At 41.5% G+C, this 22,292-nt stretch overlaps 2 protein-coding genes across 5 annotated transcripts in view; one reads left to right on the forward strand and one right to left on the reverse strand.

Moving 5' to 3' along the window:
* Nucleotides 1-5,767, forward strand: part of MSL2 (MSL complex subunit 2) — a 37,324-nt gene extending 31,557 nt beyond the window's left edge. Inside the window, exon 3 of the mRNA XM_062214331.1 lies at nucleotides 1,902-5,767. Coding sequence (XP_062070315.1) covers nucleotides 1,902-3,493 — 1,592 coding nt within the window. The 3' untranslated portion in view covers nucleotides 3,494-5,767. The remainder of the gene's footprint in view (nucleotides 1-1,901) is intronic.
* A 2,425-nt stretch (nucleotides 5,768-8,192) lies between these two features.
* Nucleotides 8,193-22,292, reverse strand: part of PPP2R3A (protein phosphatase 2 regulatory subunit B''alpha) — a 212,665-nt gene continuing 198,565 nt past the window's right edge. For 3 of the 4 annotated variants that reach the window (XM_062214313.1, XM_062214300.1, XM_062214319.1), the window contains one exon: nucleotides 8,193-9,176. In XM_062214313.1, the coding sequence (XP_062070297.1) occupies nucleotides 9,053-9,176 (124 nt within the window). In that variant the 3' untranslated portion in view covers nucleotides 8,193-9,052. Of the gene's footprint in view, nucleotides 9,177-13,110; nucleotides 13,241-22,292 lie in introns of those variants that run through there. The other variant, XM_062214306.1, reaches the window with a different exon arrangement.

Genomic DNA, 22,292 nt, shown 5'->3' on the forward strand with positions numbered 1-22,292 from the left:
AAATGGAGGAGGCGGGTCTCAAACCGGCACCCATATAGGATGCCGACACTTCATGGCAGAACGAAACCCGCTGTGCCACAGTGCTACCCCTGGATTTCTTTTAACTTATTTATACGAAGATTTTTAAAGAAATATTGTATTTACAGCCCTTTACCCAGGTATATCATTTGTGAATATTTTCTCTAGTCAGTGGCTTACCTTTTAGGTTTTTTTTTTTTTGGACAGGCAGAGTTGACAGAGAGACAGAGAGAAAGGTTTTCCTTTGCCGTTGGTTCACCTCGCAATGGCCGCTGCGGCCAGCGCATCTCGCTGATCCGAAGCCAGGAGCCAGGTGCTTCTCCTGGTCTCCCTTGCGCGTGCAGGGCCCAAGGACTTGGGCCATCCTCCACTGCACTTCCGGGCCACAGCAGAGAACTGGCCTGGAAGAAGAGCAACTGGGACAGAATCCGGCACCCCGACCGGGACTAGAACCTGGGGTGCCAGCGTCGCAGGTGGAGGATTAGCCTATTGAGCTGTGGCCTTCATTTTCATAAAGTATTTGTTTTCTAATTTCCCTTCTGTGAAGTCTCTGACTCATGAGTTACTTATGTATGTGCTTAATGTCGAAGTATTTGAGGATTTTCCTGATTTCTATCATTTTACAGTTTTTTGCTGTGGTTACAGAACATTCTTTCTATGATTTATGAGAAAAAAAGACACTTTGTTAGTTACTTACCATTTGATTTGGCAACAACACAACAGTTGCTTCTTTGGGGAATAAGAGTAGAGATGGATACTGGATCTGTTTTCTCTTGTTCATATGTAAGGTCATTTATAATTTGTGTCATGTTGGGACCACTTTCACTTGTATTGCTGCACTATATGATACTTGTGCTTTATGAATATGGTAATTTTGAGTTTTGTCATAAGAATTAGAGCTTAAGGGTGGGCACTTTGAACAGCGTAAACTGCCACTTGGGATGCCTACATCCTGTATCTGAGTGCTTGGTTCCAGTCCTGGCTACTCTAGTTCTGAATGAGCTTCCTACTAATGCACACCAAAACAGGTGATGGCTCAAGGACTTGGGTCCCTGCCACCCAGTTGGGATATCTAGATGGAGTTCTGGTCACCTAGATTTAGCCTGGTTCAACCCTGGTTGTTGCTGGTATTTGGAGATTGAATCAATGGATGGAAGAACTTGTTCCATCTTTCTGGAGTAACAGTGAAAAAAATTGCAGCCCAGTATTAGGCACTGTTCTTTTTCCCTTTAATGAATTTAAATATAATTTTGTTTCCATTTTGAATTTTTCTTGTTTTGTAGAAGAATTTGAGTTAGGTAGTACTTCTGTTTTTTTCTTTTAACAAAGGAGCTGCTTGTTTTCCATTGTAATTATATGTTGACCTTTTCCTTAGAGTTTATGATTATTATACATACAGTAAGAATTAGTTTAAATCATGTATTTTTTAAGGGATGCTGTTGTATCAATGGATTAATGTCCTCAAGACTATTTTATGAAAGCAGGCATTGAGTCTCTTTTGCTCTTACTGTGTTCTCAGTGTCTAGCACAAAATAGTATGGTTTTGTCAATATGTTGTAGCATTACCATGTTGTCAGGGTGAGGATCCAAGGGCTTTAGGCTTAGTTTGTGCTTTTGGAGAAGAATGTGGACCAGAACATAAAATTTGGGGGGACAGATTCAGAATCAAGGGAGATTATGGTTCAAGATAAAGCAAGGGGGAAATATGATGTGGAAATAGAGCTAATAAGTATTTTTCTGTTTTTGTAAGATGATAATTTTTGTTATCTGGTCTGGTGAGTTAAAACCATCAATTTTGATGGATTAATATCATCTGAATTCCAGTAACATGAAACCCTAAATTTATTTTACTAAAATATTTGCTTTCCTCTTCTTCCCTTTAGGACATTTGCTACAAGATCCTATTGCACCTACCAACTCCACTTGCCAACACTATGTCTGCAAAACTTGCAAAGGCAAGAAAATGATGATGAAGCCTTCGTGTAGCTGGTGCAAAGACTATGAGCAGTTTGAGGAAAACAAGCAGTTAAGCATCCTAGTGAACTGCTACAAAAAACTCTGCGAATATATAACACAGACTACATTGGCACGAGATATAATAGAAGCAGTTGACTGTTCTTCTGATATTTTGGCTTTGCTTAATGATGGATCATTGTTTTGTGAGGAGACAGAAAAACCCTCCGATTCATCCTTTACTTTGTGTTTGACACATTCCCCTTTACCGTCAACTTCAGAACCCACGGCTGATCCTCAAGCTAGTTTATCTCCAATGTCTGAAAGTACCCTCAGCATTGCTATTGGAAGTTCTGTTATCAATGGTTTGCCTACTTATAATGGGCTTTCAATAGATAGATTTGGTATAAATATTCCTTCACCTGAACATTCAAATACAATTGATGTGTGTAACACTGTTGATATAAAAACTGAGGATCTGTCTGATAGCCTGCCACCTGTCTGTGACACAGTGGCCACTGACTTATGCTCCACAGGCATTGATATCTGCAGTTTCAGTGAAGATATAAAACCTGGCGACTCTCTCTTACTGAGTGTTGAGGAAGTACTCCGCAGCTTAGAAACTGTTTCAAATACAGAGGTTTGTTGCCCAAATCTGCAGCCGAACTTGGAAGCCACTGTATCCAATGGACCTTTTTTGCAGCTTTCTTCCCAGTCTCTTAGCCATAATGTTTTTATGTCCACCAGTCCTGCACTTCATGGGTTATCATGTACAGCAGCAACTCCGAAGGTAGCAAAATTGAACAGAAAACGATCCAGATCAGAAAGCGACAGTGAGAAAGTTCAGCCACTTCCAATTTCTACCATTATTCGAGGCCCAACATTGGGAGCATCTGCTCCCGTGACGGTGAAACGGGAGAGCAAAATTTCTCTTCAGCCTATAGCAACTGTTCCCAATGGAGGCACGACACCCAAAATCAGCAAAACTGTACTTTTATCTACTAAAAGCATGAAAAAGAGTCATGAACATGGATCCAAGAAATCTCACTCTAAAACCAAGCCAGGAATTCTTAAAAAAGACAAAGCAGTAAAGGAAAAGATTCCTAGTCATCATTTTATGCCAGGAAGTCCTACCAAGACTGTGTACAAAAAACCCCAGGAAAAGAAAGGGTGTAAATGTGGGCGTGCTACTCAGAATCCAAGTGTTCTTACATGTCGCGGCCAACGCTGCCCTTGCTACTCTAACCGCAAAGCCTGCTTAGATTGTATATGTCGTGGCTGCCAAAACTCCTATATGGCCAATGGGGAGAAGAAGCTGGAGGCATTTGCTGTGCCAGAAAAGGCCTTGGAGCAGACCAGGCTCACTTTGGGCATTAATGTGACTAGCATTGCTGTGCGTAACGCTAGTACCAGCACCAGTGTAATTAATGTCACAGGGTCCCCAGTAACGACGTTTTTAGCTGCCAGTACACATGATGATAAAAGTTTGGATGAAGCTATAGACATGAGATTCGACTGTTAAATCAGTGGGTCTTTAAACCTACCTCTGGTAGGCAAATAGCTACAGTTTTACGGCAGCTATGGTTCTGTTGGTTTAACTTGCCGGAGCTCCTGCATATAGATCACTTGTATCAAGTGTTTTCATTGCTAAGTTATATGTGTTAGTGTCGGGGAAATAGTTTGCAGATAATGGAGGAGTAACCCTACAACTATATGTCCTTAGTTCTTACAGAACCTCATAGTTTGAGAACAAATGCTGATGCAACTGATTTATACAAAATGAACTTTGGCAAGGAAAATAACATTAACCTCATTGTTTATGGTCATGCTTTGTGCATAATCAAAGTTTATGATTAAATGTAAGGAAGTGGTATCTAGTCAGTTCATAAAGATTGTGCTAATTTTTTGTGGAAAAGTAGCCATTAGTTTGTTCAGGAGACTCAGTGCTGCCTTCAGACGCCACATTGACGTTTCTCCTGTTGAAAAGCTGATGTGTCCAGCTCAACCTTTTTGCTGACATAATACCATTTCTGATCATGAAAATTGGCTACCGGTGTATGTAGCAGTTCTTAAATCAGCAGTATTATGAAAGAAAATTTGCCCCTCATTAGAATGCTTAAGAAATCTTTTAAAAGACTGAAATTCTGTCAGACTACAAATGTTCAGCTGTTGATGCTACAAACTCTTCTGAGTTTAGCTTCCTTTTTAGTTATGTCTGACTCATTTCTAGTGAAAAATCCTAAATCCTTTCTTCACTTTGAGCAATGTTCTAATTGGATAAATGAAGTAGAGAAGAGCAGTTTTTATTCTGAAAGTATTTGAGTTTAGACTATATTATATGACAGAGTTTTTTAAATTATAAAAAGGTGTTATTTAGAAATTGGGATTTATTTAAAATAATTTTGGAATAATGCCCCCAAATTTACCCAGATTTATATATTATACGTATTGCCATTGGCCACTTTTGATTCCCCCCTCCCATCTAATAGTTTATTTGCCACAGACTTTTTATTTTGAATATGCTCCTATTTTTTTTAGGGTGCTATTCATTATGAAGGCTTCTTTATTGAGGCCTAATAAAAATGCCTTTTTATGAAGCCTGTGCATTTAGGTATGTTTGAAACTAGATTTTCTTTAGAATGCTCTTTTGCATGTAAAGCACAAACTATGTTTCAGTTTAAATGCACGCCTTCCCTTTTTTATGGGAAGATAAGTGAGTCACAAACATTCTGTTGAAGGGAAATCTAGTCAGTTGCTTGAAAGAGCACAGCCCAAGTAAAACAAGGACTGGCTAGGTGTAAAAAAATAACCTTGTGAATTTTTGAAAGAAGAGTTGCTGCTTTGACAGTACTTATTTAAAGAAAAATACTGCTGGAAAAGTTCCCATTTCTACTACGTTCACCATCTTTAGTGAGATCTGACATATGTTGAAGTTCTGTTTTGATTTGGCACACAGCATGTTCAATGATGGTTACTCGCCTAGTACAAGACATGGAGAAGAAACTTTTGGACACAGAGCAGATGACACCTCCTTCTGTTTTGTAGTGTATCCTGGTGTCATTTTCTGTGAATGTGGTCAGGTAGAATTGTTTTTGTTGTTGTTGTTGGGCTTTTTTTTTTTCTTGGTCTCTTTTTTGGTGGGGTGGGGGTGGGCTAAAGCCATAGGAAGAAAAATGTGATGTATGTGTCCAGTATGTACTATTTTGTTTTTGTTTTGCAAGAAGAGTTGAACTATTTTTGATAACAAGAGTAAATGGTGGAAAATGCTTCTTAGTTGTCTTGTCTTTATTTGCTTTCCAAGTTTTGGAATTTTATTTAATTCCTTTTAAGTGTTAGCAGTGTCTTATGAAACATGTATTTACCTAAAAGTTTGTAACAATTTTGTGTCAACCAGATACCCTGCTATATAAACTTGTAAATCTGTTCTTTCTTCACTAATGATCACTGCAAAAATGACTAGAAATGAGATTGTACACATGGATGATTAGGGTATATTTTGCAAATCTCCCAAACCTTCCTAATATTATGATCTTAAAATTCATAGAGTACTTTATTGCTTCCCAGGTTTGATACTCTTAGTTTTGTGTTTTTTTGATGCATGGGAGGTTGGCAATATAGACAAAGTGGAAATTATTAGTATGTGAGGGCCTCGATTGTTATGTAATATTGCCAATGATGAATTCAGGTTGTTTTTAGCACAAGTTTCTCTTTTTTATGCTGGTATTCTCACTGCCACATTTTTGGAAACCTGTATTACACTTTAAATCTATCAATAAATGATAGTTTTCTAATTCTATGTTGTAGAATACTGAGGAGTTTGGGATAGCATGCTCTGGTCTGTATTAATTTGGGGAAGAATAATTAATTATGGTGCTTTGACTTTTTTACTGTTTCTCTTTATACCACAAGTTATTTAAGAATGCTGACCAATGGGTAATCTGGGAGTGATTGATAGCATTACTGAAGTAACTGGATTTACTTCTTCAGGGTGTGAAACCACCAAGACAAGAACAGCATTTAATGGGGCACGTCTTTAATGTTATTTTGAGTCTTTGTTATTAATATAAGTGGCCAGATGACCTTTTACGGTAGGTGATCTTAGAACTGATGATTTATCTTTTTAATTAGCTTCATCACGTCTACATTTCCATATAGTTGGGTGGTATATTCCTGGGATAGAAAGTCTTTTTATTTTGGTTGTGTTCCTAGTTTTGCTTAAAACAATTCATCATTTTTCTGAAAAGAAAGTTTTTTACAACAAACAAAAAATTAACTGTCCTTTCCCATATTGCAGGTAACACAGAATGCTTTAGAAAATACTAAGTTCAAAGTATAGTGTCTAATTCTAATATGTGGATGGTGTTTTATGCTTTTCTCCCTCTTAAAATATTCTAAGTATTTAATAACACACAATTACACATTCATTTAAAGTAATTATAGATACTACTGAAGTCCCCTTTTATCCTGTGAATCCCACATCCCCCAACCCTGCTCCCTTTTGCCAAAGGAAATAAATCACTTTTTGCTTTAAGATACTGTCCTTCCAACAGATCTTTGTTTATAGTTTTCCCAGGGGTTCAAAAAATGTTTTAACCTCAAGCTTGTCTGCAATGTTACTCTTTCAGATACAGAAATGTGTTGCAGATGTAATTAAAACCATAAGTATATAGTGATTATCTTAGTGAATGTGATTCATATTTAACAAGTTTATTTAGTTTTGCAAAAAGGGAAAAACAGTTCATGCAGTCTTCACTCAAGCACACCTTAACATTTCCAAAAGCTGAGCAAATGATATATTTCATTTGATCGGACTGAAGTTTTATAAATACACTGTTTGTGGTACACAGTGGTGGCATGTAAAATGCAAGGGAAATACATGGAATTTTATTAGTTTGATTATCACTATGAAACTGATTTTTCATTGGATAACATTAAGATAACCCTCAACTTACCTTTAATCAAGGGGCCAGGGATAATGTAACAACTTGAAATTTCCAGTTTGGTGGGTTATATTTAGCATGATCTTTACCAGAAGGTCAAATATATATTGTAGTTCAGAATTCACATTCTTTGCATTCAGCTCTAAGAAAGGAGTACGATGAAACACATTCTTACAGTTACTGAGTATGTTATAATTTGGGCAACCCAAATTAGTCTATCTTGTAGTATTAATAGCTGTACTTTAAAAAATAATAACAGACTTTTAAAACCAAACACTGACCAAAGTGAAGCAAAGAGAACTTCAGTAAGAAGAAATAAGGTAAAAACATAAAATCCCCCAAACCCAAATGGTTAAAAAATGTATATTGTGAAATTGACTTGCATTTTTACTTTTTTGTAAGTTTTAGAAATAGTTTAGATCATTTTGAGTAATAAAACTTTTAAAATCTGTTATTTAAAAGTATTACCTTTTTTGTATTTTTATCTGAAATTAAAAATAAATAGTTGCTTTCCTTTCCTGGTAAAGGCTGGATGGAATTGGTAAATTTCATGTTACTATATAAATCTGTTAATTAGTATGTTTAGATTGCATTTAATGTTTCCTAAACATTCAGTCATATTTAAGCTTTTCATTCTTCTGGGTGAACTGTTAAATAGTTGTATAGTTCCACGTTCTATTATAGTTAAAATAGAAGATCCGTTTTAATCATGAAGGTAAAGTAACAGGGCAGTGAGAGGACCCTGTGACAGGCAGGATTGCTAACTCCCTTACTGCGTGAAGTGATGTCCATTTCCTATGTTTTCCTCTCTCCTACTTTATGTCCACCATGCCCTAAGGTTTGATTATTTCAATGCTTGGCTTTTACCACCAGCAAAGGGACCAAAGGTTGATGTGGGAAGAGAAGCTATTCTGACACTTTGAAGACTAGTTAAAAAAGAATGCAGGGGAGAAGTTAATAGAGGTGAATGTTAAAAAGTTGCTTGGTGGCTGGTTTCTGTCCATCCTTTTTGAAATTTCAGGGTTTTTTTCCCCCCCAAGGATATTGTAGGATTTGGTTGCACTGTGGCCTGCTGAAGAAAACGTAGGATTCTGTATTGAACACAACCACCGCAATAGTAAACAACAGCTTTCTCTTTTTGGGGATATACCATTATTTTCTTTGATTTTTATGGTAAATATTGAGGTGGTCGAAGTATTTTGAATAGAAAGGAATAATGTTTAGGTAAAGGCTTGTACTCTTGTCCTCGTCTAATACTCAGTGAAGAAAAGAGTATGGTAAGAACTTTTCATAAAAAAGTATTTCATTATCGCAGTAAGTCTTGAAGTAGGCCTTCTGATAGGAAGTATAGATGGGGCATCAATGGATTTGGAGAGTAACAAATCATTCAATAGTTCTCTACAAATGTTCAATTCAAAGCACTTTTTTTTTCTTCAAGTATGAGTCAAATTCTGTACTGTCTTCATTTGAGAAGTTTTGAGATTTTATATAAGATGCAGAGTTAGGTTGGGGAGGGGCAGAGCTTGTCAGCCAGTTGGAAGGCCCAGTGGTTACAATACCTGAGGATGTAAAGTGACTAGCAGTTTGGCAGGTCATTGTAAAATTACATTATACCAGGTTAAGTTCAAGATCTCTGAACTCCAGTATACATAATTAGAAGAGGTCTCTGAGATGTTTTGGCAGTGCTTTCATTACTAGGGCTGATTCAATTCTGGAGGCCCTTAAGTTTTCAAGTTCCAGAATATTCTGACTCAAGTTTTCTGCAAATGAAGGTATCTTCTAGGCTCCATAGGAGCCCCGAGGGGCCTCAGGGATGCTGGCCAACACGAGGCAACTTCTGTGGTTGGCACTGTCCCTAAGAGATCTTGGTACATTCAGGGGTGTAGAGTGCTGATCCGCAGACTTTGGAAGGTGACAGTATGTGATACTTGCTTCCAAGGAAAAGCTCTGCAAGAGGTTTGAGGCAAACTAGAGGAGCCTCCTAAGTTGAGTGTGCATCTAGATTTACTGCTTAAAAACGTTTGAAAGTTCCTAGTGCAGATGTGCATTCTCCAAGCCTTTCAAAAGCAGTATGCAAATAGAGAATCCACTAGGAAAAAATACTTAAAATACACATCTTCCATTTATGTAGATATTGGCAGCTACTCTTCATCCACTGACTGTAGCTTTCCACATTTCTCTGAAAGGCTTGAGGTTATTTTATTGCCTTTGTTTCCAAAATCAGATGGAGAGGCAGGTTCATCTGTTTCATAATCTTCAAAGGAGCTGAAAGAACAAAGCAAAAGTTACTGATTTTTGTTTTTACAAGGTTTTCACATTTGGGTAGAAATCTGGCAAACCGGAGCCAGAAGGCCAGCTTCTTAAGGTTCCCCTCAGTTGTTGAACAGTAGCTATACACAGCTGAGCTGCCAACAATCTAGAAAACGTTTTTCTCATTCCTTACACTGTCTTCCTGGCTACTCCTGAGGTTTGCTTTAGGCAGAGATGGCAAAACAGTTTTTTTGGGGCCGGTGCCGTGGCTCACTTGGTTAATCCTCCACCTGCAGCTCTGGCATCCCATATGGGTGCCAGGTTCTAGTCCCGGTTGCTCCTCTTCCAGTCCAGCTCTCTGCTGTGGCCTGGGAGTGCAGTGGAGGATGGCCCAAGTGCTTGGGTCCTGCACCTGCATGGGAGATCGGGAGGAGGCACCTGGCTCCTGGCTTCGGATCGGCGCAGTGCCGGCCGTGGTGGCCATTTGGGGAGTGAACCAACGGAAGACCTTTCTCTATCTCTCTATAACTCTGTCAAATAAAAAGTTTCTCTTTTGATTGATAGTCGTTTGAGGGTTTTTTTTTTTTTTTTTTTTTAAGGTTTATTTTTATTTGAAAGGCAGAGTTAGAGATCTTCCATCTGCTGGTTCACTCCCCAAATGCTGCAATGGCCCGGAGCTGGGCCAGGCCAGAGCCTTTTCTGGATCTCCCATGTGTGTGCAGGAACTCAGGTACTTGGGCCATTTTCCACTATTTCCCCAGTCATACTAGCAGGGAATTGGATCGGAAGTGAACCGCTGGGATGCTGGTGGCTTAATGCACTATGGACAGCGCATATTCTCCAGCTACATCTGAACTGAGAAAAATAAACGTGCTCATTTACTAATATCAGTTACAATGTCTGACATCACTAGCTTAACCTTGCTCACCCTTTGCACGGCCCACCTTCTATGTGAGTTTCTACAGCATTAAACTGGTTTTTAAAATTTATTTTCATTTTGTTTGAAAGCCAGAAAGAGAAACAGATCTTCCATCTGCTGGTTCACTCCTCAGATGCACTCAAGCCAGGGCTTGGCAGCCTGAAGGCAAGAGCACAGAACAATCTGAGTCTTCCAGGTGGGCGGCAGGGAGACAGGTATTTGAGCCATCACCTGCTGCCACCCAGGGTGTGCACCAGCACCGGCAGGAAGGTGGCTCAAAGGCAGAGTAGCTGGGTCTTGAACTAGGCATTCCAGTATGGGAAGCAGACATTGCAGGTGGTGATCTAACCTGCTATGATAAAGGGCCACCTCTCTAAAACATTAGTTGAATAGATATTAGAGAAGATTAAGCTTCCCTGATGTTTGGAAAATTGTTCCCTGTCTCGTGATACTGTCATGTAAATACTTCTATAAAAATATTCCAGTTAATTCCTAATTTGTTTTCTCATGTCTCTGAGGCCTCAGTGGAACAGTGAATGCTAGGTAAGGAGGGAAATTTGCTTCAGTGAGTGAAGTGATTGAAGTGTGTTTATTTTTGGGAACAAAAGTTTTAGTTAATTCTAGTAGTGTATTATCAGACACTTGCTGCTTATTTCCTGTGGAAGTGGAAGACATTTTCCACCTCGTGGTACTCTTAATTTGGTGTTTGAAGCTTTCAGTCTCTTAAGTACTACACTGCATATCTGAGAATAAGGTATGGTTTCAAGGAGTTACCTGAAGTGGGACTCATCCGGTAAATAACTGTTCCTAAGCATGAGCCAAATGCTAGGACAGCAGTGGAAAAGACTGACCCAGCCCCTTCTCCCAACACAAGCAGCCTTAAGAGAAATAGTGGTTAAGTGATTTATCCACAGAACATGGGCTTTGGAGTCAGATTAAGGTTCCATGCTGGGTTTGATCATTTGAGTTAATGACCTCATCATTTAACACTTGGAGCCAGAAACCTGGTTGGTTATCTCAATTTCCTCTTCCCTTCTCCCCTTTCTTGTTTTAACTTTTTTCAGTAGCTTCCCCAGGCCCTACATGATATGTTCTCTGCTAAACTTTCCAACCACACTCCACTCTTGCTCACTATGCTTTAGCTACACCAAGTTTTTCAAATTCTCCAACACGATGGTTCCTGGCTCTGAAACCACTGCACTCACTTTTCCCTTTGCCTAGGATATTTTTACTCCATTTTCCCCATGATTATTCTTTTTAACCTTTAGGTTTGATCACCTCCTTATGAAATTCTTTCCTCAATATTAAGTTGCAACTTTCTAGTTTTGATACATCCTTGTTTCTTTCATAATTCATAATATATAATTACACGTCTATAGTGTCCATTTAACCCAGTAATTTCCTTTGGTATAGTGACTGGCACTAGGCACTCAAAGTGAACTGCTGAGTGAAAAGTGATGCCTTAATGCTCTTGTTAAGCAGTGTAGACCTTGTGGATGGGTGGAGCCAGTAACATGGTGAGGTGCAGGAGTCGGAGCCACTGAAATCAGATCTGTGAGGGCCTTCACCTGTAATACTCTCCTGGAATTCTTGAGCACAAGAAGAGAATGTTAACTGACTGCCAAGTGGCCGCCTCTAATGATTATTTTATGAGGTGTTACCTGGCCATTTTTGAGTGAGCAGAGGAGTCCGAGTATTAAAGCAGCACTGACTACAAATCATAGCAGATTGGGAACAAATTTCTTAATACTGTGTTGTTAGCATGAAGAAAATAATGGCTCTTGTAATCTTGCCATCTTGCCAGCACCACCACTGCCTTGAGAGACCTCTTTCCCTCGTTAAGTTTTCCCTTTCTGGTGAGCAGTTTCTGGACACATGAGAAGGGTGGTTCTGCAGATTGCGGGGATGCACGTTAGTAACTGGCAAGAACAGACAGTGACTGGCAGAAACCTAGGCTGATGAAGGGCTGCGCACAGTTTCTGGGTATGTTCTGGTAGTTGTGGTTTTAGTCTTATTTCTGTGATCCTAACTTTACAGAAGCAGAGGGATACACTATTTAATTTAGGGCTTGTCTGGGGAAATCCAAGACGTAAGGTGGCTATAATGCTGTTTAGAAATAGGTGTGGGGCCGGCGCCGCAGCTCACTAGGCTAATCCTCTGCCTTTGGTGCCAGCACACCGGGTTCTAGTCCTGATCAGGGCGCCGGATTCTGTCCCGGTTGCTCCTCTTCCAGGCCAGCTCTCTGTGGCCAGGGAGTGCAGTGGAGGATGGCCCAGGTCCTTGGGCCCTGCACCCCATGAGAGACCAGGAGAAGCACCTGGCTCCTGGCTTTGGATCAGCGTAGCTCAGGCCGTAGCAGCCATTTTGGGGGGTGAACCAACGGAAGGAAGACCTTTCTCTCCGTCTCTCTCTCTAACTCTATCTGTTAAATAAAAAGGAAAAAGATGTGAATTTTATATTTCTAGAAACATAGCCTAAACCATTTATATAAAATGGATTAAATGAAATATTTTGGAAGTTTGGTATTTGTTTCACTGAATTTCCCCAACTCATTGAGGAACTAGAAAATCTTTTGTCAACTCTTGATGAAGTTCCCTACTGCACACCACATACTCCCCTGGCCTGGCAAGCTGAGCTCACTGCATTTTGATGGCTGGGTACCTCTTTCAAAGTTTCCTGGAGTCGCCACCCAACATTCTTATTCCTCGTGATGTGAAGGACATACACAAGTTTGGCTAAGTATATCCTTATAGACTTGATGGGAGAGTGACATTTTCATTCCTTTTTATTAAGTACAGTCCCAAGAGTCGGTAACAGTAAATATTATCTGTTGAAGTAAATTTGGCCTTTGATTTCTTTGGTTGCATATGCAAAATAAAATATTAACTGCAGGTCCATATAAAGGCTCTGTTTATTCAGCATGGTACAAAAATGATTCAAAGTCTATTATTCTCTTTCTTCCCCCACCCCAGTAATCCAATATACACCACATGAACCCCTCCTACCTGCATGGTGTCCCTGGCTGTCCTGCTAAATGCTCCTACCTCAGCTGAGAGTGGTCAGGCTTTGGACAACCTCTGTTAGCAGCTCCAGTCTTGGGCAACTGCTCTGGTGGCTTTCTGGGTGGCTGCCTTTATCTACAGTGCTTGATTTTCCGGTGCTGATGGGAGTAAATGTAGATGTCTTAGAAAGAGTAACTCACATATGTTTATGCTTGATATAAAGGGAAAAGCTGCCTTTAACTATATTCAGTAAAAATCGATTCTGAATTACCTGAACGTCAAGTGACAGGAGAAAATGCATGTGAGTTACTGCTTAGAACACCCTGAAGCATTAAAAGTCATGTTTTAGACACACTAGTAACATTTAGAATAAAAAAAAATAGACTACAGTGTAAACAATGGTTATCTCTGGATCACTGAGCCAAGGGTGGTTTTATTTTTCTATATTTTCCAATTTTGCTGCAAGCCTACATTTTTCTACTAAATGAATAAAGACCCCCCTGAATTTAAAAAAAAAAAAGTTTAATGGGTTTCTTCAAATGTAAAGCTGTTGGTGAAATACTAAATACTGTGTGAGAAGGCATTTTGAGGATAATGTGAAAGGACTTAATGTAAAGGCCTCAAGTAGTCAAGTAGCAGATTTGCAGCAAAGCTTGTTTGATTACTGCACATCTGCTTCCTTTTTTTTTTTTTTTTTTGACAGGCAGAGTTAGAGAGAGAGACAGGGAGAAAGGTCTTCCTTCCGTTGGTACACTCCCTTGATGGCCGCTACGGCCGGCACTGGGCCGATCCGAAGCCAGGAGCCAGGTGCTTCCTCCTGGTCTCCCAAGTGGGTGCAGGGGCCCAAGCACTTGGGCCATCCTCCACTGCCCTCCCGGGCAACCAGCAGAGAGCTGGCTGGAAGAGGAGTAACCGGGACAGAATCCGGCGCCGCCCCACCTGGGACTACAACCTGGGGTGCCAGCGATGCAGGCGAGGATTAGCCTAGTGAGCCATGGTGCTGGCCATGCGCATCTGTTTCTTAAAGACAGTCATACCCTTTAGCTTGCATAATATCAAATTCTTATGGCATTTTCAACTATTGTAGAAGCCATAAGAATGATAATTGTAAATAAATATGGTATCATAACTTGTCATCTTTGTATAGGTGACCCCTTGAGTTCAGCAGGGGTAAGTACTGGCCCCCTGGCTTTCTGATTTCCCCAGGGGGCATTTGTGACTGAGGCTGGATGTCTACTGCCTCCTGCTTGGAGGGCCTTGCACCTGAGACCGGAAAGCATTACTTCAAGTACCAGCCTCGAATCCCCCGATTACAAGCACTTGGCACACAGGCTGCTATGTCGTCAGCTGGTCAAGTAGATGGAGAATTTTGAGTTGTTTGTGGAGGGTCACTTCTGGGATCCTGCAGATACCTTGGCAGTGAGGGTGGCTGTTGGCTGTCTTCTGGAGCATTCTCACTGCGGACTTCCAGCAGTCCCAAAAGTTCCCCAGGTGCTGGGGTTACAAGACAAAGAAAAGGTTCCTTGCCCTTGAAAAGTCCACAATGGCAAGACAAATACTTCCATTTCTTGGGGCACTGAAATGCAAGCCACTGTTAGATACGTTATCTCTGATTCTCAGTGCAATCCTGACAGTCATACAGAAGACATCTGGGTGCCTGGCACTTTGCCCTAGGAATGAAAAGGTGTAAGGGACTGCTAATGTTATGGCTGATTAAACTCTAGTTCCGGGAGTTAGGTGCTGTGGCTAAGGTCACAGAAATGGTGGTGATAAACAGCTAGCATTTACTGATGATAGTCACTATGCCTAAGGGCTTTATATCACACACATCATTTTACTTAATCCCTAAAACAGCATGGTGTGGCAGGTGCTACCCTCACTGTACAGGGGCATGCTGAGGCTTGGACGACTGGGATCTCACAGCCAGTGAGAGCCCAAGGATTTTAATCTAACTCCAAATTTCATGCTCTTGACCTTGCTGTTACATGTTGCTTCTTTTCTCTAAGGGAGTAGTAATAGCTACCATTGTCAGTAGCTGTGTGCCAGGTGTTTACATGAGTTATCTCAGATTCTCACAACTACCTTGGAAGGTAGTTACTAGTATTTTCTGAAACTGAACCTCAGGAGTCAGGTAACCTGCCCAGCTGGTGCATGCACCAGATCTGTCTGGTTCCTAAGTCTCTGCTCTTTCCATCGTACCTACACTGCCTCCCTTTCTAATATGACAGGCTGGCAATTTCTGTGTGACAGTTTCACTCACTCTGGCTTATCTGTAACTCCTCTTAAGATGAAGCCTTGGGTCTGGGATCTGGCCTTGCTTTGAACCAGCCGGGCAGGTATTACTCCTGGAAATGGGCCTTTGGTTTCCTCTGCTGACATTCTGGTGTACACTCCACAGGCTGGGGCTGTTGAAAGCCTCTTCCCCCATGGGACCTTATCACCCACATGTGTTCTGTGTAGGTCTTGTCTTATCTCCCATAATATGAGAAGAGGGGTGCCCAGCAAGAGCCTCTCGTGTGCACTGGTCGAATTTCACCACAGCTGGTCCCTGCATCTCCTCCTGTGACCCCACCCTGTACTGTCTGCACCCTCTGCCTCCTGCTGCTGCTCCTCTTCCTCCGCCCTCCATACACACGGGCACCTTCTCTGTGCCACAACTTGGAACAGACTTCTGCTGGAGCCACTTGTTTATTCTTTGGCTGCCATCAGGCTTTTGTTTTTAGCTAAACGTACCTGTGTTTAGACTAGCTATCTCCTTTCTCCTCCCTCTAGAGCAGGTTAGAAAACAATCTAATTCCATCTTTGTAAAACAGATTATCTGTCTGCACAGAAATATCCAGAAGGATAAATTCCAAAGCGCTAGGACAGGCTATCTCTGGGTAAAGGCTTTTAGGTGAAGATTTTTGTGTATTAACTTTCATGCAGTGAACATTTATTATGTACATAGGTGAAGGAGAATAATCTTTATTAAAGCAATACAGCTAATTATGTGAACCTTATATATTATAGAACGGTATTAAAAAACCCAATTACTTGAAATCCCACAGCCCAGAGTTTTGTAACCGTGATCTATGAAATTTTTAAGCACTTTTAAATGTCTGCATCTTATGACATAAACATACCATGACTTACTTAGCCATTCTATTAACACATTTGTGGTTTTTTTATTAAAAAAAAAAATACTAATGTGGAGAGAGCAGCTCTGACTTTCTGATTATGATGCATCCCAGAATCAGAATTAGGGAGTCAGAGGCCTACACCGAGGTTGTGGCTGTGTGCGGCCACATGACTTCTCAGGGCACTGGACCAATACGTTTGCACCAGCAGCGTCTAGAAGTGGTCGTCTCCCTGCGTGGTGCAGCAAGTGCGAGCTGTTTCTACCCAGTGCTGCTTCCAGTATATACTTTTCTGTTTGGCTTTAGGTTGCTTATTTAGATATTTGTCTGCGTTGTATTTATCAGGAGTTTGTTAATTTGCTGCTGAGTGGAAGTCCCCCAGCTTGATGGACATCTACACTACTTCTTGTTTGGGGCTGTTAAGGATAATTCTGCTTTGAACATTCCTGCCCACATCTCTGGGTGAACATTTTTCCTGGGTAGAATTTCGGGAGCGGAATTCCTGAATCATATGGTTAGTATATGTTAAATTTCCTAAGAAACAGCCAAACTTCTCAAAAGAAGCTGTATATTTTTACATAACCAAGGTTCTAGTCTCTTCACATCATTGCCAAGTGCTGACTTTAGTTGTCCCAGGAGCTGTGTAGTATATTTCGTTATGGTTATAATTTGTATGATATAGAGCATTTTTTCACATACTGATTTGTTATTTGTGTTTCTTATGTAATGAAGTGTTTATTCATATATACATATATATATATATTTTTTTTTTTTGACAGGCAGAGTGGACAGTGAGAGAGAGAGACAGAGAGAAAGGTCTTCCTTTGCTGTTGGTTCACCCTCCAATGGCTGCCGCGGCCGGCGCGCTGCGGCCGGTGCACCGCGCTGATCCGATGGCAGGAGCCAGGTGCTTCTCCTGGTCTCCCATGGGGTGCAGGGCCCAAGCACTTGGGCCATCCTCCACTGCACTCCCTGGCCACAGCAGAGAGCTAGCCTGGAAGAGGGGCAACTGGGACAGAATCCGGTGCCCCGACCGGGACTAGAACCCGGTGTGCCTGCGCCGCAAGGCAGAGGATTAGCCTACTGAGCCGCGGCGCCGGCCTATTCATATATTTTGTTCATTAAAAACTGGGTATGAGTTTTTTTTTTAAAATATATTTCAGGTATGAGTCCTTTATCAGAATGTTTTGGAAATATTTTCTCCAAGTCTGTCTTTTCATTTTCTTAATGGTACCTTTTGAAGAGCAACCACTTTATCAAATTTTAAAAACTGTTCTTGCCTGAGAAAGGCCACAAGGATTTTTCCTGTTTTATTCTAGAAGTCTTATGGTTTTAGCTCTTACATTTCAGTCTGTGATTCATTTTGGTTATTTTTTGAGGTATGTATCAAGGTTTTTTTTTTTCACATGTATATCCAATTATTTCATCATCATTTCTGAAAATATACCCTTTTGGTTGAAAATTAGTTGGCCATATATATGTCTATTTCTGGAATATTTCACTGATCTAACATGTACACTTAACAATGCTGAGTCCTTGCTTTATAGTAAGTTTTGTTCTTTTTAAAAAGCATTCTGGCTAGGTACTTTTTTTTTTTTTTTTGACAGGCAGAGTGGATAGTGAGAGAGAGAGAGACAGAGACAGAGACAGAGACAGAGACAGAGAGAGAAAGGTCTTCCTTTTTGCCGTTGGTTCACCCTCCAATGGCCGCTGCGGCCTGCGCGCTGCGGCTGGTGCATTGTGCTGATCCGAAGCCAGGAGCCAGGCACTTCTCCCGGTCTCCCATGCGGGTGCAGGGCCCAAGGACTTGGGCCTTCCTCCACTGCCTTCTCGGGCCATAGCAGAGAGCTGGCCTGGAAGAGGGGCAACCGGGATATAATCCGGTGCCCCGACCGGGACTAGAACCCAGTGTGCCGGCACCGCAAGGCGGAGGATTAGCCTGTTAAGCCACGGCGCCGGCCTCTGGCTAGGTACTTTTAATTTCTATATAAATTTGACTTGGCTTACTATTTTCTACAAAAAAAAAAAAAATTGCAGGTATTTTTATAGCCTAGGGTCTGAAGATCACTTAGGAGGAGAAATGACATTTTAACACTACTGAGTCTTCTAACTCCATTTAGGTCTTAAATTTTTTTTTTTTTTTTTTTGACAGGCAGAGTGGACAGAGAGAGAGAGACAGAGAGAAAGGTCTTCCTTTTTCCGTTGGTTCACCCTCCAATGGCCGCCGCGGTTGGCGCGCTGCGACCGGCGCACCGCGCTGATCCGATGGCAGGAGCCAGGTGCTTATCCTGGTCTCCCATGGGGTGCAGGGCCCAAGGACTTGGGCCATCCTCCACTGCACTCCCTGGCCACAGCAGAGAGCTGGCCTGGAAGAGGGGCAACCAGGACAGAATCCGGTGCCCCGACCGGGACTAGAACCCAGTGTGCCAGCGCTGCAAGGCGGAGGATTAGCCTAGTGAGCCGCGGCGCCGGTCAAATTTTTTTTTTAAACATTATTATTTGAAAGGCCTAGAGAGATAGGAAGAGATTGAGAATATGAAACCTCTCTCTCTCTTTTTTAAAAAAATATTTATTTATTTGAATGGCAGAATTAGAGGGAGGGTGGGGAGGAGAGCATCCATGGTTCACTCCCTAAGTGGCCACAACAGTGGGAGCTGGGCCCGTGTTAAGCCAGGAGCTTTGTCATCCAGGGCTCCTCTTCAGGTGGTGGGGATCCCAAGTGGCACGCTAAGCCGCTGTGTCAAATGCACGCCCCTCTGCTATTCTCAGTGTTTTCTACATACAGATCACATCATCTGTAAATAAAATTTTACTTTTTTCCAAAGTGTGCTGCTGTTACTGCCATATTCTGGTCTTACTGTACTGGAGGGGATCTCCCAGTTACAGTGTTGAGCAGAAATGGTGAAGAGTAGAAACAATCTTGCCTGGTTACTGATCTTAGGGGAAGGTATTCAGTTTTCACCACAGTGTGATGCTAACCGGAGACTCACTTTATCCTGTTGAGGACGTGTGTTTCTATCCTTACTTGGGTGAATATTGTGAATGGATGTGGGATTTTATCAATGAGCAGGTTTTTTTTTTTTTTATCCTATTGTGATTTTACATTCTTTTTTTATTTTTATTTTATTTTATTTTTTTGACAGGCAGAATGGATAGTTAGAGAGAGACACACACACACAGAGAGAAAGGTCTTCCTTTTTGCCGTTGGTTCACCCTCCAATGGCCGCTGCGGCCGGCGCATCTAGCTGATCCGAAGCCAGGAGCCAGGTGCTTCTCCCGGTCTCCCATGTGGGTGCAGGGCCCAAGGACTTGGGCCATCCTCCACTGCCTTCCCGGGCCATAGCAGAGAGCTGGCCTGGAAGAGGGGCAACAGGGATAGAATCCGGTGCCCCGACCAGGACTAGAACTCGGTGTGCCTTGCGGCGCCGGATTAGCCTGTTAAGCTGCGGCGCTGGCCACATTAATTTATTTTTGAATGTTAAGTCAGCATTTAACATTAATGTTAAATTCAAATGTTCAGGCCGGCGCAGCGGCTCACTTGGCTAATCCTCCGCCTGCAGTGCCGGCACCCCAGGTTCTAGTCCCGGTTGGGACGCCAGATTCTGTCCCGGTTGCTCCTCTTCCAGTCCAGCTCTCTGCTGTGGCCCAGGAGTGTAGTGGAGGATGGCCCAGGTCCTTGGGCCCTGCACCCGCATGGGAGACCAGGAGAAGCACCTGGCTCCTGGCTTCGGATTGGTGCAGCACACCAACCATAGCGGCCATTTGGGGGGTGAACCAACGGAAATAGGAAGACCTTTCTCTCTGTCTCTCTCTCTCACTGTCTAACTCTGCCTGTCCAAAAAAATAAATAAATAAATAAATAAACTTAAAAAATTTAAATGTTAAGTCATTTCTGGGATAAATTCTACTTAGTCATGTGTAGAATCTTTTTTATATGTTGTTAGATATACTAATATTTTAAAAGTTTACATTTTTCATTTCTATTAGGGTAATACTTGGCTATTGTATAAAGAAAATGAGTGAACGTTTTCCTTCCTACTATTATCTTTTCAAAGTATTTATGAGAGATTTGTATTCCTTTCCCTTAAATATCTGACAGAAGTCATGAGTGAAGTCATTTGGCTTTGTACTTTTCATGTGGGGGAATACTTTGAATAACAATTTAGAGTCTTTACTTGATGTATCTACTCTGATTTTCTATTTTTGTTAGTTCTAGTCATTTTGAGCTTTTACAGAATTTTGTCCCACTACATCTAAGTGAAATTTACTGAGATAAAGTTATCCATAATATAACTCTTAACTTCTGTATGTCTACTGTGATACTGCTGCTTTCATTCTTGATTTTGTTGATGTACGCTCCCATTCCTCTCTCACCTGCTGGGTTCAGCTCAAGGTTTATCTCCCCTTGTCCCTCTTTCCAAAGAATCAACCTTTGGTTTAATTCTTCTCATTTTTTGGTTCATGGATTTCTAGTCTGATCTTTCTTACTTCTTCTTATTCTGAGACTTGCTTGTTCTTTCTCTAGCTCAATGCAGAAGCTTTATCACTGACGTTAGACTTTTCTATGCCGTAAGTGCTCCTCTCAGCACTGTAAAGCCCTCAATATATTTTCATTTGTTCTCATTGAGGAGAATTTTAAATTTCCCCATGGTTTCTTCTTTAACATAGTGGTTTTTTAAAGATTTAATTTATTTGGGAGGTAGAGTTACAGACAGTGAGAGGTAGAGGCAGAGAAAGGTCTTCCTTCCGTTCGTTCACTCCCTAGATGACCGCCATGGCTGGCGCTGCACCTATCTGAAGCCAGAAGCCAGGTGCTTCTTCCTGGTCTCCCATGCGGGTGCAGGGGCCCAAGCACCTGGGCCATCCTCCACTGCCCTCCTGGGCCACAGCAGAGAGCTGGACTAGAAGAGGAGCAACTGGGACTAGAACCAGTGCCCATATGGGATGTCAGTGCCGCAGGTGGAGGATTAACCTACTGTGCCACTGTGCCGGCCCCTAACATAATGTTTTTAAGAGTGTGTTATCTAACTTAGAATCCAGTGCCCCGACTGGGACTAGAACCCGGTGTGCCGGCGCAGCAAGGTGGAGGAGTAGCCTATTGAGCCACAGCGCCAGCCACTTTTGGTTCTTGCATGTGAAAAATATCCATCTGTGTCTTCATTCTTGAGTGTCATCCTGGGTTAATATAAAACTGCTGGGTATGGAGTTTCCTCCTCTGGGAAGATTCTAAACATTGTTTTCCATGTCCTTCAGTGTTTAACTTTACTGTGGAGGTACCGGAAGCAAAGCTGGTTTTTCTCCCCCTTGTCTGGTTATTTGTATTTTTTAAAAAATAAAAAGAGTAAAGCAAACCTTTAACTTCCTCCTTGAAGTCGCAGTGCGCATCTGAGACCAAGCACTATTTATTGCCTGGATATGCTGTGACTTCTGACCTTTCGTCTTCAAGTGTTCCTTTATTCCCAAAGCTTTTGCATTATTTTTGAATATTTTTCCATTCCATTTATTTTATTGCCTAATACATGTAAATCCGATCCCTTTTGTTTCCCTTCCATGTAACGGACTGGTTTTCTTTTGGATACTCTATTTTTGTCCTTTTCTATTATATTTTAGTTGCCCTTCCAAAGCATTCTTCTTTGTCCCTGTTTTTTCTTCATGAAAGTCAAACACATATCCACAAAGTGATTTCAGTGCTTATGTGGGATTACACTGTGCACAAGTGATACAACTTCATTAATCTACCAGGTACTTACATGTTCTCCAGTCCTTCACTGTTACAAACATCTACATGTCCCCACTGCAGCAATGCAGATTTCTCAAGATGAACAAACCCTCGCTGCTGGTATGGAAGCTCCATGCTAGAGAATTCAGTCTCCTGTCTTCCCTTCTGATGCACTCATGCTTAAGACAACCATTTTAAGAGTCTCCAGGTCATTGAGGTAAAAAAATGAAACCCCTGTTTTGTGCCTAAGCAGATTAAATAATCTCCAGATCAAAAAAAGTAGTTGGTGATGGTGTGTTCGGCACCCTCAATACAGTCGCTGAGTCACCACTGGAGAGACAGTGGCAGGGTGCTCCGTCGCTGTAGACCCCACTG

The sequence above is a fragment of the Lepus europaeus genome, chromosome 2 (genome assembly GCF_033115175.1).
Source record: "Lepus europaeus isolate LE1 chromosome 2, mLepTim1.pri, whole genome shotgun sequence".
Lineage (NCBI taxonomy): Eukaryota > Metazoa > Chordata > Mammalia > Lagomorpha > Leporidae > Lepus > Lepus europaeus.